General features: G+C 57.3%; 1 protein-coding gene across 1 annotated transcript; it reads left to right on the top strand.

The window, feature by feature from the left end:
- The first annotated feature begins 8341 nt into the window (after positions 1–8341).
- On the top strand, positions 8342–11678 carry PNMA6A (PNMA family member 6A). The gene is made up of 3 exons (XM_045538781.1): positions 8342–8527; positions 8794–10038; positions 10108–11678. Exons 2-3 carry the CDS (start codon positions 8932–8934, stop codon positions 10393–10395), a joined length of 1395 nt encoding a protein of 464 aa, XP_045394737.1. The 5' UTR covers positions 8342–8527; positions 8794–8931; the 3' UTR covers positions 10396–11678.
- The last annotated feature ends 592 nt before the right edge of the window (positions 11679–12270 follow it).

A 12270-nucleotide genomic window follows, 5' to 3' on the forward strand; every position in this document is an offset into this window, starting at 1 on the left:
GGATCTTAGCCTAGCATAGCACCAGGACTTACTCAATGACTGTAGTCCTTGTGGCCTGACTTCCACTCAAATTTATTCTAGGGCCAGGGTCATTTTGCTTAGCTGGTGGTGGAACTAGCCAGAACTCAGGTTCCTACCACTGGGGCAGAGGATGCCCCTCTGTCCAGGGCTGATCTAAATGCTCCCTCCATGGGCACTGGCAGAATTGTGCCCTGTGTTGTGGTCCTCTGTGAAAGGGCAGCACCCAGAATCACTGCTCTCTCATTCCCTCAAGCACACAGATATCACATTGTGGTCTTGATTGCATTTCCCTGATGATTAGTGATGTTGCTCTTTCCATATACCTATTGGCCATTCGTACGTCTTCTTTTGAGAAATGTCTATTGAGGTCCTTTGTCCATTTTCTAATTGGGTTAATTGGATTTTAGGGGGGGTTATTTTGTTTGTTTTTTAGTTGCTGTTTGTTTTTGCTTTTGAGTTGTGTGAGCTCCTTATTTTGGATATTAACCCCTCACGAGATATGTTTCACAAATATTTTCTCACGATCAGAAGGCTGCTTTTTCATTTTAGTGATTGTTTCCTTTGCTGTGCGGGAACTTTTTAATTTGGTATAATCCCGTTTGTCTATTTTTGCTTTTGTTGCCTCAGTTTTTGGTATAATAATCAAAAAATTGTTGCTCAGGCCAATATCAGGTAGCTTGTCCCCCCTATGTTTTCTTCTAGTGTTATGGTTTCAGGACTTACATGTAAGTCTTTAATCCATTTTGAGTGTATGATGTAACATAAAGATCCAATTTTATTCTTTTGCATGTAGATATCCAGTTTTCCCAACACCATTTATTGAAGAGACTGTCTAGCCTTTCTCCATTGTCTCTTCTTGGTAGTCTTGTAGAAAATTAGCTGAGGATGGATTTATTTCTGGGCTCTCAATTCTTTCCCATTGGTCTATGCGTCTCTTTTTCCGCGAGAATCATACTGTTTTGATTACTATAGCTGTGTAATGCAGTTGGAGTTTGGGAGGTGTGCCTCCAAATTTGTTTTTCTCTCTCAAGATTGTTTTTGCTATTTGGGGTCTTTTGTGGTTCTCTATGTATTTTAGAATTGTTTTTTCTATTTCTGTAAAAACTCTATTGGAATTTTGTTGGGACACTTTTCTGTTTCAAGCTCCAACAACCAAGAGTCATGGTTGTCAAGAGGATTGTCTTAGCCAGGCTACATAGAAGTTTAAGAGCCGAGAGTTACACTCTTTGTGCTCTTTGGACCTCCCCCTCGCTGCTGAGATCTCTCAACTCTAGAGCTGCACCTGATCTGCAACAAGCATTTAATAAATACTTGTTGAACCTTTGCATCTCTGTAGCATCTGTTCGCTGAAGGAAATGCATAGAAAAAGATTTTGCGGCTGGGCATGATGGCTCACAACTGTAATCCCAGCATGTTGGGAGGCCAAGGAAGGAGGACTGCTCAAGGCCAGGCATTTGAGACCAGCCTGGGCAACATAGCAAGACCTTGTCTCTACAAAAAAATGCAAAAATTAGCCAGGGATGGTGACACGCACCTGTAGTCCCAGCTACTTGGGATGCTGAGGTGGGAGGATGCCTTGAGCCCAGGAGTTTAAGGCTGCAGTGAGCTATGATCACACCACTGCACTCCAGCCTGGGTGACAGAGTGAGACCCTGTCACTAAAAATAAATAAATAAATAAATAAATAAATAACTTTTGCTTGTCACCTGAATGGACACTAGGACACTGGGGGGTGGGGGTGGGGGGAGGTGGATTCCCTTGATGGATAAGGCAGAGTTTATCTGGTACATTTGCTTGGGGGATAATGTCCTGATGGTTCGTGGTCTACCCTTAGACTGTGCACTCAGTCACAGCAGGGTCTATTTCTGCTCTGGCCTGCAGTCGTGGGTTCAGCACACACTGTAATGAACGCAGTGGGTAACTCCTTCTTGGATGATTAATTAGGGCCATCATTTTGTTTGGGGAAAGCTCTGAAGCCTCCCTAATGTTCTTCCTTCCCAAGCAGGAGGGACAGGAATCTCCTTCACCCCAGGCTCCCTGGAGGCATTTGAACAAGGTCAAATGGGTCAATCAGGAGAGAGAGGGACCATGAAGGAGAGCCACGGACAAGTAGGCAGAGGCTTCAGAGCTCACCGAGGGACCGTTGGACTGGCCTGGGCCCAGCTCCAAAGGGCGGAATCAGACTCTGTCAGCCCGATCAGTGTGGTACTGGGCAGGAATGCTGTCACTCCAAGCATTGATGTGGCCGGTAGGAAAGACAGGCCCGCCCTCCTCTCCTGGGCTGCTCTCCTAGGAAATGGCTGGATTCTGAGAAAGCAGAGCTAGAAGAAGAAAGAGAAAGAAGCCTCAGAGAAAAGCAGGCCCCACTGCCTTGCAGTAGCACAGCCCCACAGCCTGGAAATCGGTGTGCCCACAGTCTCTCTGACACAGGCCTCTGAGATTCCCCTATCCCTGCACTTCACCAGTTCTCACTCTGACCATCCACCCTGCCTCTTAAGAGAGGTGGAGCCTAAATAGGGGTGAGGTACCCATCTATCCACCAGGTGTTCTATGGAAGAAACACGCTATCACAGCACATGAATGCAGAAACGTCTTCAAACCTTTATGACATACACTCTCCAGGGGGGTTCTCGTGGCCACCCCATGAGACAAGCGGGTAGCTCCAAATGACAGATGAGGACATAGGGGGGTTATTTCCTCAGGCAAGCACAATGAAATCCAGGTGCTCTGCGACACAGCCTCGAAGAAGACAATTCCTTTAACAGCCAACTCTCTTTGGACTGCACAGTTCAATGAATGTTGACAATTGCATATAGCCAGTAACTAACCCAGACCCCTATTATGATACAGAAAATTTACGTCTTCCCACAAAATACACTCAAGCTCATTCCCAGTCACCTGAACCTCCCAGAGAGAATCACCCTCTAAATTTCCCACACCAAAGATCAGTCTTCCTGCTCTTGCATTTCACGGATATGGAATCACACACCAGCACTCCCTGTGTCTCACTGATGTCCCTCAGCATGATGTTTGTGAGATACATCCATGCGGTTGCCAGGGTGAGGAATGCACGCCTTTTCACTACTGTGGAGCCCCGCACTGCAGGGATTCACAGAAACTCCCTTCTCCATTGTCACTCACACAAGCATGTGGCTTGGATCGAAGTGGGAAATGGCTATAAAAGGATGCAAGCTTCCTTTGTGAGCATGCCTGCGGGCATTTGTTTCCATTCTCCTTTAAATATTAGAAATGTAACAGATGGATCCTAAGGCAGTTCTACGTTGAGATTTATATTTTTAAAAAAGTAATACACATACTTGAAGGTCTTAGGACAATTTACACTTTGATACTTAACAAGAACTCCATCTCAAGCTGGAGAAGGATCCGAATTGTAGGGGAATCGAACCTTTCCCAGGTGAGGGTGTGAGCAGGGGTGGTTGCTTCTGGAGGCTCTGAGACACAATCTGTCCCATTCCTTGCTCCCAGTTTCTGGTGGCCTCAGGCATAACTTGGCTCATGGCAGCATCACTCCAGTGTTCACATGGGGTTCTCCCTGTGTGCATGTCTCTCTGTGTGTCCGAATGTCCCCTTCTCATAAGGACGCCAGTCATATTGATGATCAGGGGCCCATCCTACTCCAGTATGACCTCACCGAGATCTATCTAAGTACATCTGCGGCGACTCTGTCTATCTCCACATAAGGTCACGTCCTGAGGTACTGCGGGTTAGGACTTCACCGTAGGAATTGGGCAGGGAGGCAGACTCCGTTCCAGGCGCTGGGGATCCCAGGGTGGGAAACACGGTGCTACGCTTTGAATGCTTGTGTCCTCTCTGAGATTTATGTTGAAAGTTAATTCCCAATGCAATAGTACTAAGAGGTGGGGCCTTTAGGATGTGATTAGGCCATGAGGGCTCTGCCTTCATGGATGGGATGAGTCCCTTGTAAAAGGGCTGGAGAGAACTAGGTAAGCCCCCCTCCCCCCACCTTTTGCCCTTTGGTCCCTTCTGTCATGTGAGGACACAAGCGTTCGTCCACTCCGGAGGGCACAGCCACAAGGCACCATCTTGGAAGCAGAGGCCGGGCCCTCACTAGACACGGAACCTGCTGGTGCCTTCATCTTGGACTTCCCAGCCTCTAGAACAGTGAGGAATAAATTTCTGTTCTTTACAAATTACCCAGCCTCATATATTCTGCTGTAGCAGCACAGACGGACTGAGACACACGGGCAAGGCCCCTTCTCCTGGGGTGCCAGCTTGCCATCTGGGAAGGGAGCCCCTGATGCTCAGAAGCAAAGACCCAAGCCAGCATATGTCTCGTGAGGACACACAAGTTGGCACTGCTCTTGAGGGTGTGAATGGAGGGGATTCTGGGGTCTCCTTCTGATTGGTGTGGCCAGGCAGAGGGGGCCTATGGGAGGAGGGGACTGTTCAGCTGAGACACGGGGTTGGGGAGGAGGAGGAGGTGGCCACCACAGGAAGTTCTTGGGGCAGGCTGTCCCACACAGAGGGAGGAGGGAAGGCAAAGGCCGCAGGTGGGAACAAGTCACATGTGCCGCTGGGCCAGGTGAAAAGGCCAATTCTCCAGGAGTCTGGTGAGAGGGGGCTGGGAGCAGGTGGCATGGCACGAAGAGCATAAGGAGAAGCCAGCTCCGGGGGGGGGGGGGGCTGTTGACCAGGACGGGGACTTTGAGTTTACTCTAAGGAGACGGGAAGCCGTGGGGAGGATGTCTCACCGGGAAGGAGCAGGGTCTGGTGGTGTTGCAGAGAGATCAGCCTGGCTGCTGTGTGTGGGGGGAGGAGGTAGAGTAAGGAGGGGCCAGAGTGGAGCCCCAGAGAGCGGGAGATGGGGCCAAGGACCGTGGAGGCATGGAGAAGGGCAGCAGTCATGGACCAGGGCTGACAGAATCCAATGACAGGTGGGATTTGGGGGTGAGGAGAAAAGGAGAGGGGAGAAAGAACGCTGGCATCTTTGCTTGGGCAACCAGGTGGAAGGTGTGGCCCTGTTGGGGAGACGGGGAAGCCTGGGGAAGCAGCGGGCATGCCGAGGGGGGCGGAGCACTCCAGCATCCAAGGGGGCAGTTTGCTGCGCACCTGTGGGGCTTGGGGGAGAGGTCACGTCCAGAGACAGAACATTCGTGAGAGGTGCCAAAATGTCCCAGGGCTGAGGCTGGGAACCCACCTCCACCACGCTGAGCTTGAGCCAAGGAGGAGGAGGAGGAGGAGGAGGAGGGAGGGCCCAGGATGGACAGGTAGGCTGAGAAGGAGGAAGTCAGTCCAAAGGTACGGGGTGGGGGTGGTACCCACAGAAGCTGAGAAAAGAAAGAGTTTAGAGAAGGAAGGAGAGTCAACTGTACGGAGAGGCGGAGACAGTGGGGGCAGAGAAGTGACAAACGAAAGGCAGTTGAGGTGTCACAGCCCAGCCCTGGGGAGGGTAAGAGGTGGGAGGGGATGAGCATCCTGCAGAGCCCTGGACTTGGAGTCAGCAGGTACGGAAGGAAGAAGAGTGGGAAGGGACAAGGCTGAAAACAGGGGAAATTAGTTGACAGTCGGCCTGCAGGCCAGCTGGGCCCGCTGGTGACACCAGCCCCTCATACGTTCCCCATGGGAGTGCCCTCTCTGAGGAAGGGCTCCAGAAAAATCATGGCCAAAACCAAGGAAGAGGACAACGTGTGGTATAAGCCATGGCAGGTCTAATGTCAGGGGCTCAATAGACTGAAAATCTCACAGGGGACATTAAGAGCAGCAGTTTGCCTGTATTGGGATGGGCTGTCTTGGCCCTGGGGGTTGGGCGGGATGGGGTGGTTAGACACGTGAGGCCAATTTAGGAAGCTGGTTTGTGACGGAAGACACATGTTTCTTCCTTTAGCCAGTGTTGACCTGACCGCCCAGGAGGTGGAAAAGCCTAGGGGGCAAGACCACGTCAACCGAAATAACAAACAGAGAGAGGTTCTCTGAAAGAAAAGGATGTTTCTTCGGGAATAGAGCACCGCAAGGGGAATACATGCACCATGGTAAACTACGTGTGTGTACTCAGGGAAGTAAAGGAAGACAAAAGCTTTTAAAGGAAAAGTGAGGAGGATCCCATAATCGTTTTAAGATAATTATCCCTGGCTACGAGGATCAGAAACACAGGTGGCCTCAGTCTGAGGTTGGACAGACGGTTGCTGGGCAGACGTCCTCGCAGAAGTATTTGTAAGATTGCAGTGGCCTTTGTGCAAGATTGTAGTTTTTGCAGAGTCTTTTGTGATAGGTTTTTTTTTAACCAGGCATTTGTGCATGAAAATCCTCCCTTCATGGCCTTCCCCAGCTCCATTTGTCAGGCCTCTCTCTCTCTCCCTCTCTCTCTCTCTTTTAACACAAGTGATGCCATTTTAATTCTGACAACGTTCACAACCATGCAGGCAAGCCAAAGTCCGATTATGAGGCCACCTCCAATGTGAGCTGCTTCTGGGCAATGGCTGAGTGTACACGATGAGAACGCCTTCGACCTTGACCCTAGGCACTTTCTCCTAGACACAGGCCAAGCACACCTCTCTGGGATGACGAGGAAAGGAGCAGAGGAGATTCACAGAAGAGGAGCCGGGAACCGGGCGATAGACTTGGGAGAAGATGGCCAGCCTCACTATCTATCAGGAACACGCAAGGCACACAGTGACGAGGTAGTGTTTCTCCCCGTGGGAGGGGGAAATGGTCAGGGCTGGACAAGACCAAAGGCTGCTCAGGCTGTGGGGCACACAGGACCGCTCCCACACTACCGGTGGGAGGGAACACAGGTGGTAACAGATTAGCAGTGCCTGGCACAGCCCAGGTCCCAGCAGAGCCACTTCTTGGTGTATATCCCAGAGCCTGTCCTGCTGACAGGCACGCGAGGTGCTGGTGGCAGCAGTGTCTGTAGCAGCCAAATACTGGGAACAGCCTGAATGCCCGTCCGTAGGGTTGTAGACAAATAGTCCGGGGCTGTGATTCAGCCAGGAGCAGGAGCAAGCTGGGCCGCCTGGCGGGGAAACTTTGACGAGCGAAGCTTGAGTGAGGAAAGCAAGCTGCCGAAGAGGATGCCAGGCAAGGAAAGAGAAGGGGGCTAGGGAACAACACCCAGAGGTGTGACACCCCCCCCCCCCGTGGGAAGCTGCTTGCCATCTGACTGGTGGAGATGTTGTTCAGAAGGCCCTGGACTCCCGTGACGGGTCAGGTGCAGGGTGGTGAAACCCGCAGGGACTGGAGCTCTCTTTCGAGCCTGGTTGCAGTGTGTAGCTCAGGCAGCAGAGCAAAGGGGAAGGACCTATGGAAGGCCGACTGGGGCCAGACAGGTGGAGGTCTCTGGGAAGGTACGACACCCATGCTGCCCTCAGGGCCAAGAGAAAAACGTCCCAGAGCCCATCAGGCCAGCCGGGGCACAGGGGGCAGGGGACAAATTGAGCACCCCACTCCCAGCGGACTGCCTCTCCATTCACACACTCAGGCAGAGACCCAAATCCCATCTCTGAGAAGGGGCAAGGACTTAAGGACTTGCCCAAGGACACACAGTAAGATACAGGCCCAAGGGGCTAGGCTCTAAGCAGCAGAATGGAAAAGACCCTGACAAACCTGGGTGCCGGCCGGGTCACCCTCCTTGGGGCTGGCCACTGGCGCTGGGGCAGCAAAGCAAAGCCCGTTGGCCCGTGGTGTACCCATGGCGGCCGAGGCCTGTGGTCCCCTGGAGCCAGATGGGCAGCGCCGACATGTCCGACTCTGGGGGAGCGGGGGGAGCGCACGTGGCATCTACTCCAGGGAATCACACCTGGACCAGGTGCTCCTTGCCTCCCCTCACCCAGGCTAGCCACAGAACCAGTCCCAGGTGGGGGTGGGGAGGGGGAGAGCAGGTGAAGAAGCCCCAGAGCCACCCCATCCCCCCTGCCCCTGTCCGGAAGGCAGCACTGGCGGGCACACCCCACACTCAGACCGCTCGCTGGTGGGCTCCCCGCCCCCCCCCCCAGCCAGGGCACATCCAGAGGGGGGCGGGAGACCGCGCTGGGTCTGGGCCGAAGGCGGGGGCCGAAGGAGGGGGAACAACACGGGGAGAGCCAAAGGCGCGGGGACTCGTGGGTACAGACTCTCTCCGACCCCGACCCCGACCCCGACCCCGGGGGTTGGGGGGAGGGGTCCCACCTGTGGCAGGACCCGAGGGGGGGCGGGGAGAGGAGTAGGTGACGTCACCCGCGGTCCTGGGGCGCCCGGGGCGGCGGCGGCAGCCCGGCCGCGTGACCCGCGTGCGCCAATGGCCCGGCGGTCTCCGGGGCGACGCGGAGGGTCCGCGCTCCACGGCCGCCGCGCCCCCGCCCCGCGTCCGCACTGCAGAGAGCCGTGGCGAGCAGGCGCCGGCGCACTGGCCCACGTGCCGCGCCGACAGAGGCAGAGGGAGCGACGGAGAGCGGGGGATCGAGGGGCGCCCGACCCCGCCGCCGCTCCGCGCAGCCCCGAGCCCTGCGCGCTGCGACCCGGACCAGGAGGGACCCCGCCCCGGGAGAAGGTACCGGCCCCGGGGAGGGGAGGGGGCGCTGGGCCCCGGGAGCCTCCGCCGCCCTCCGTCCGCCCCGGCAGGCAGGACTGCGGCAGCCTGGGGGGCGGCGGGCGAGGGCCGAGGGGTGGTGTGGGGAGGGGGCTCCGGCCCGCGGGGACCGGTGGGGGGCGGAGGCGGGGCTTGGCGGCAGAGGCCCCACCGGGGGAGGAGGGGCGGCTGGGGGTGGGGGTGGGGGGTGGGCATTAACCTCGCGCTCGCCCGGTTCGCATTCACAGGCTCTGGAGACCTGGGCCGTTCTCCCCGAGTCCTAGGCTCCCGCCCCAATTCACTCCCCTCCCAGGGCCACCCTGGTCTGCGGTGGGAACCGTTTCCTGCCCCTGGCAGCAGCCCCGCGCAGGCCGAAATTGCAGGCGATGGCGGTGACGATGCTGCAGGACTGGTGCAGGTGGATGGGCGTCAGCGCTCGCAGGGGCCTGCTCATCCTGGGCATCCCCGAGGACTGTGACGAAGCCGAATTTCAGGAGTCCCTGGAGGCCGCCCTGTGGCCTATGGGCCACTTTACCGTGCTGGGCAAAGTGTTTCGAGAGGAAGATAATGCCACTGCGGCCCTGGTCGAGCTTGACCGGGAAGTCAACTATGCTTTGGTCCCCAGGGAAATCCCGGGCACCGGGGGCCCCTGGACCGTGGTCTTTGTGCCCCGTTGCTCAGGCGAGGAGTTTCTTGGTCGTGTGTTTCACTTCCTGGAGCAACAGGGGCAGACGGTGGAGAGCGTGGCCGGTGCCCTGGGCCTGGGGCTGCGCAGGGTGTGCTGGCTCCGCTCGGTCAGTGAGGCGGTCCAGCCCTGGGTGGAGACCGTGAGGTACCAGCGCCTGGGCGTGTTTTCCGGGAGGGACCAGCCAGCCCCAGGGGAGGAGTCCTTTGAGGCCTGGCTAGACCACACCACCGACATGATGCATGTGTGGCAGGGGGTCTCAGAAAGGGAGAGGAGGAGGAGGCTGCTGGAAGGCTTGCGTGGGACGGCCCTGCAGCTTGTGCACGGGCTCCTGGCGGAGAACCCTGCCAGGACAGCGCAGGACTGCCTGGCGGCGCTGATCCAGGTGTTTGGAGACAACGAGTCCCAGGCGACGATCCGGGTCAAGTGTTTGACCGCTCAGCAGCAGTCAGGCGAGCGTCTCTCCGCTTTCGTGTTACGGCTGGAAGTCCTGCTGCAGAAAGCCATTGAGAAGGGGGCCCTGCCCAGAGCCTCCCTCGACCACGTGCGCCTGAGGCAGGTGCTCACCAGAGCCAACCTCATAGAGCCTCTGGATGAAGCGCTGAGGAAGCTGAGGATGGTCGGGAGGTCTCCTACATTCCTGGAGATGCTGGGGCTGGTTCGGGAGTCTGAGGCATGGGAGGCCAGTCTAGCCAGGAGCGTGAGAGCCCCGGCGGGGGATGGGTTGGGTGCCCCAGCCGATGCCCAGGCTGTTGCCAGAGCCAACGCCAAGGCAGAGGATGAAAAGGTGGAGAAGGAGGAGGTGGAGGTTGAGGTGGAGGTGGAGGAGGAGGAAGAGGAGGAGGAGGAGGAGGAGGTAGAGGAAGAGGAGGAGGAGGAGGAGGAGGAGGAAGAGGATGACCACCATCCCGCCCCTGCAGGCCTCGAAGGCCTAGGTCAGGCAGGACCCACTGAGGCCCCCGGGGGCCCCTCCCCAGCCCAGATGGGCAGTGCTTCTGGGGCAGGCCCAGGAGGTCCAGGCTCTGGGCCAGAGAGCCGTGCCCAGGCAGGGGACGAGGAGGCCGAGGAGCCCACCCTGGAGGGGCTCAAACCCATCCCAGAGGAGTCGGAAAACGAGGACGGGGCTGGGGACACGAGCCACCCCGAGTCCTCCTCGGGAAAATAGGCTCAGAAGGCCCAGGGGCTTCCTCTCCTCCCCTCTCAGGCAGCAGCGCCATGGAGACAGGGGGAGGAAGTATCAAGGGCAGGGCCCAGGGAAGGGCCCGCCCAGCCCAAACCAAGCCCCCCGGGCCTCCCACCTCCCCCAAGGGGCCCCGGCCACCATCCCCGGCCCTTCCTGGTGATCCCACATGACCATGTTTGCCACCCAACGGGGAGGGGAGAGGCGCCCCTGCCGTGACACCACCGCACCTGGCCCCAGCCCCAAACCCTGCCAACTCGGGCAGCCGGCCTGGAAGCACCCGTGAGCGGCCTGGGTGAGGGCACCCGAAGACGTCTGCCACCTACACTGGACCGGGAGACCTTAGCGGGACAGAGGCCATCTCAAGGGTGCCGGCTGCCTGGGCCTCCCCAGAGGGGCCCCCCGTTCACCGTCCCCGGGACAGGCCGAGCCCTGTTCTGGGAGGCCCACCCTTATCCGTGTAGGCCCCGTAGCGACCCACGTGTCAAGCACACGCGCCCCCCGGCCACCAGCCACCGTTCCTGTGCAAAGCCGCTGTGTGTGCGCCAGCCCCGGGGGCCACGTCCCGGCCTGCCCGGCCAGCCGCCTCTCGGCCCCGGGCACGTGCTGTGGGCTTCGGTGCCAGCCCGGGCTCTGCTCGCTGTCGTGCAGTGTCGTGAGCTCAGCCTCTGCTTTCTCCGAGTAGATTTAGGCCTACCGCAGCTTGTCCTCGCGGAGATGTGTGTGTTCTTACCCGAGCAGCTCCTCCCCGGAGACCCGGAGCACAGTCCCAGGAGGCAGCGGGAAGGACGACCACGAGGGGGGCGGGGACGCGCACCCCGTGACCTCGGGGAGAAGAGCTGCACCAGGGACGGACGGGGGGCTGTGCTTTGACGTCCACCCCTGCTGTCCCTTGTGACTCAGTTTCCTCGATGTGGTGGGGTGTGTCCTGCTGTGTTTTCCAGTGTCCCGTGACTGTCCTGTGCCGGCCATAGGGCAGGGCCGCGCTCCAGCGGGTGGGCCGGGAGGGGGTCCCTGAAGGGAGTGGACGTTGCCAGAGTCCAGCGTCCCGGCCAGGGGCAGATGCGGGGGCCCTCAGGAGGGAAGCTCATGGCAGGAGGGCCACAGCGGGGACCTGGCAGAGGAGGCACCTGGCCAGGGAGCCCAGGACGAGGACCCTGGGACCTGTGGCCTCCAGTGGCCGTCATCAGTTGCTGTCTGTGTTGTCATTCCCTTCTCTCCAGTGGTTGCAGTAAATGTTTCTGTTCAATAAATTTCATTGCATGTTCCAGCTGAATCTTGTTTCTGCTCTGGGCCGTTGAGGGGGGCGTCCGCTGGGGATGGTTGGGGTGTGGAGGGGACAAGTAAGACCCCTGCTCAGCAACCATGGGAGGCATCTCCAGTGAGAGGGTGAACACTTTGACCACCAGGACATGACATGACATGATGAGGGCTTTTCTGTCTTTCTTTCTTTTTTTTTTTCAATTTTTCTGAGACAGTCTCACTCTGTTCCCCCAGCTAGAATGAAGCGGTATGTTCATAGCTCACTGTATCCTAAGACTCCTGAGCTCACCTGATCCTCCTGCCTCAGCCTCCCAAGTAGCTGGGACTACAGGTGTCTGCCATGCCACTGGGCTAATTTTCCTATCTTTAGTAGAGACGGGGTCTGGCGCTTGGTCAGGCTGGTCTCGCACTCCTGAGCTCAAGCAATCGTCCTGCCTTGGCCTCCCAGAGTGCTAGGATTATAGGCGTGAGCCACCATGCCTGACTGCATTTCTTATATTTTATAGGTGTGTTGTAATGTTTTGAGGTCTTAGTGGTCCTTAAACTTGGCTCATCTTGTTCCCTGGGGCTTTAAAACATTCGTGCAGATGATGCTGG

The sequence above is a fragment of the Lemur catta genome, chromosome X, assembly GCF_020740605.2.
Source record: "Lemur catta isolate mLemCat1 chromosome X, mLemCat1.pri, whole genome shotgun sequence".
NCBI classification, from domain to species: Eukaryota; Metazoa; Chordata; class Mammalia; order Primates; family Lemuridae; genus Lemur; species Lemur catta.

Excerpts from the sequence above, each read along its gene's own strand:
- PNMA6A (XM_045538781.1), top strand. The coding sequence starts at position 8,932 with ATGGCGGTGACGATGCTGCAGGACTGGTGCAGGTGGATGGGCGTCAGC. Across the intron at positions 10,039-10,107 it reads TGGAGAAGGAGGAGGTGGAG|GAGGAGGAGGAGGAAGAGGA; the intron begins GTTGAGGTGGAG and ends GAGGAGGAGGAG.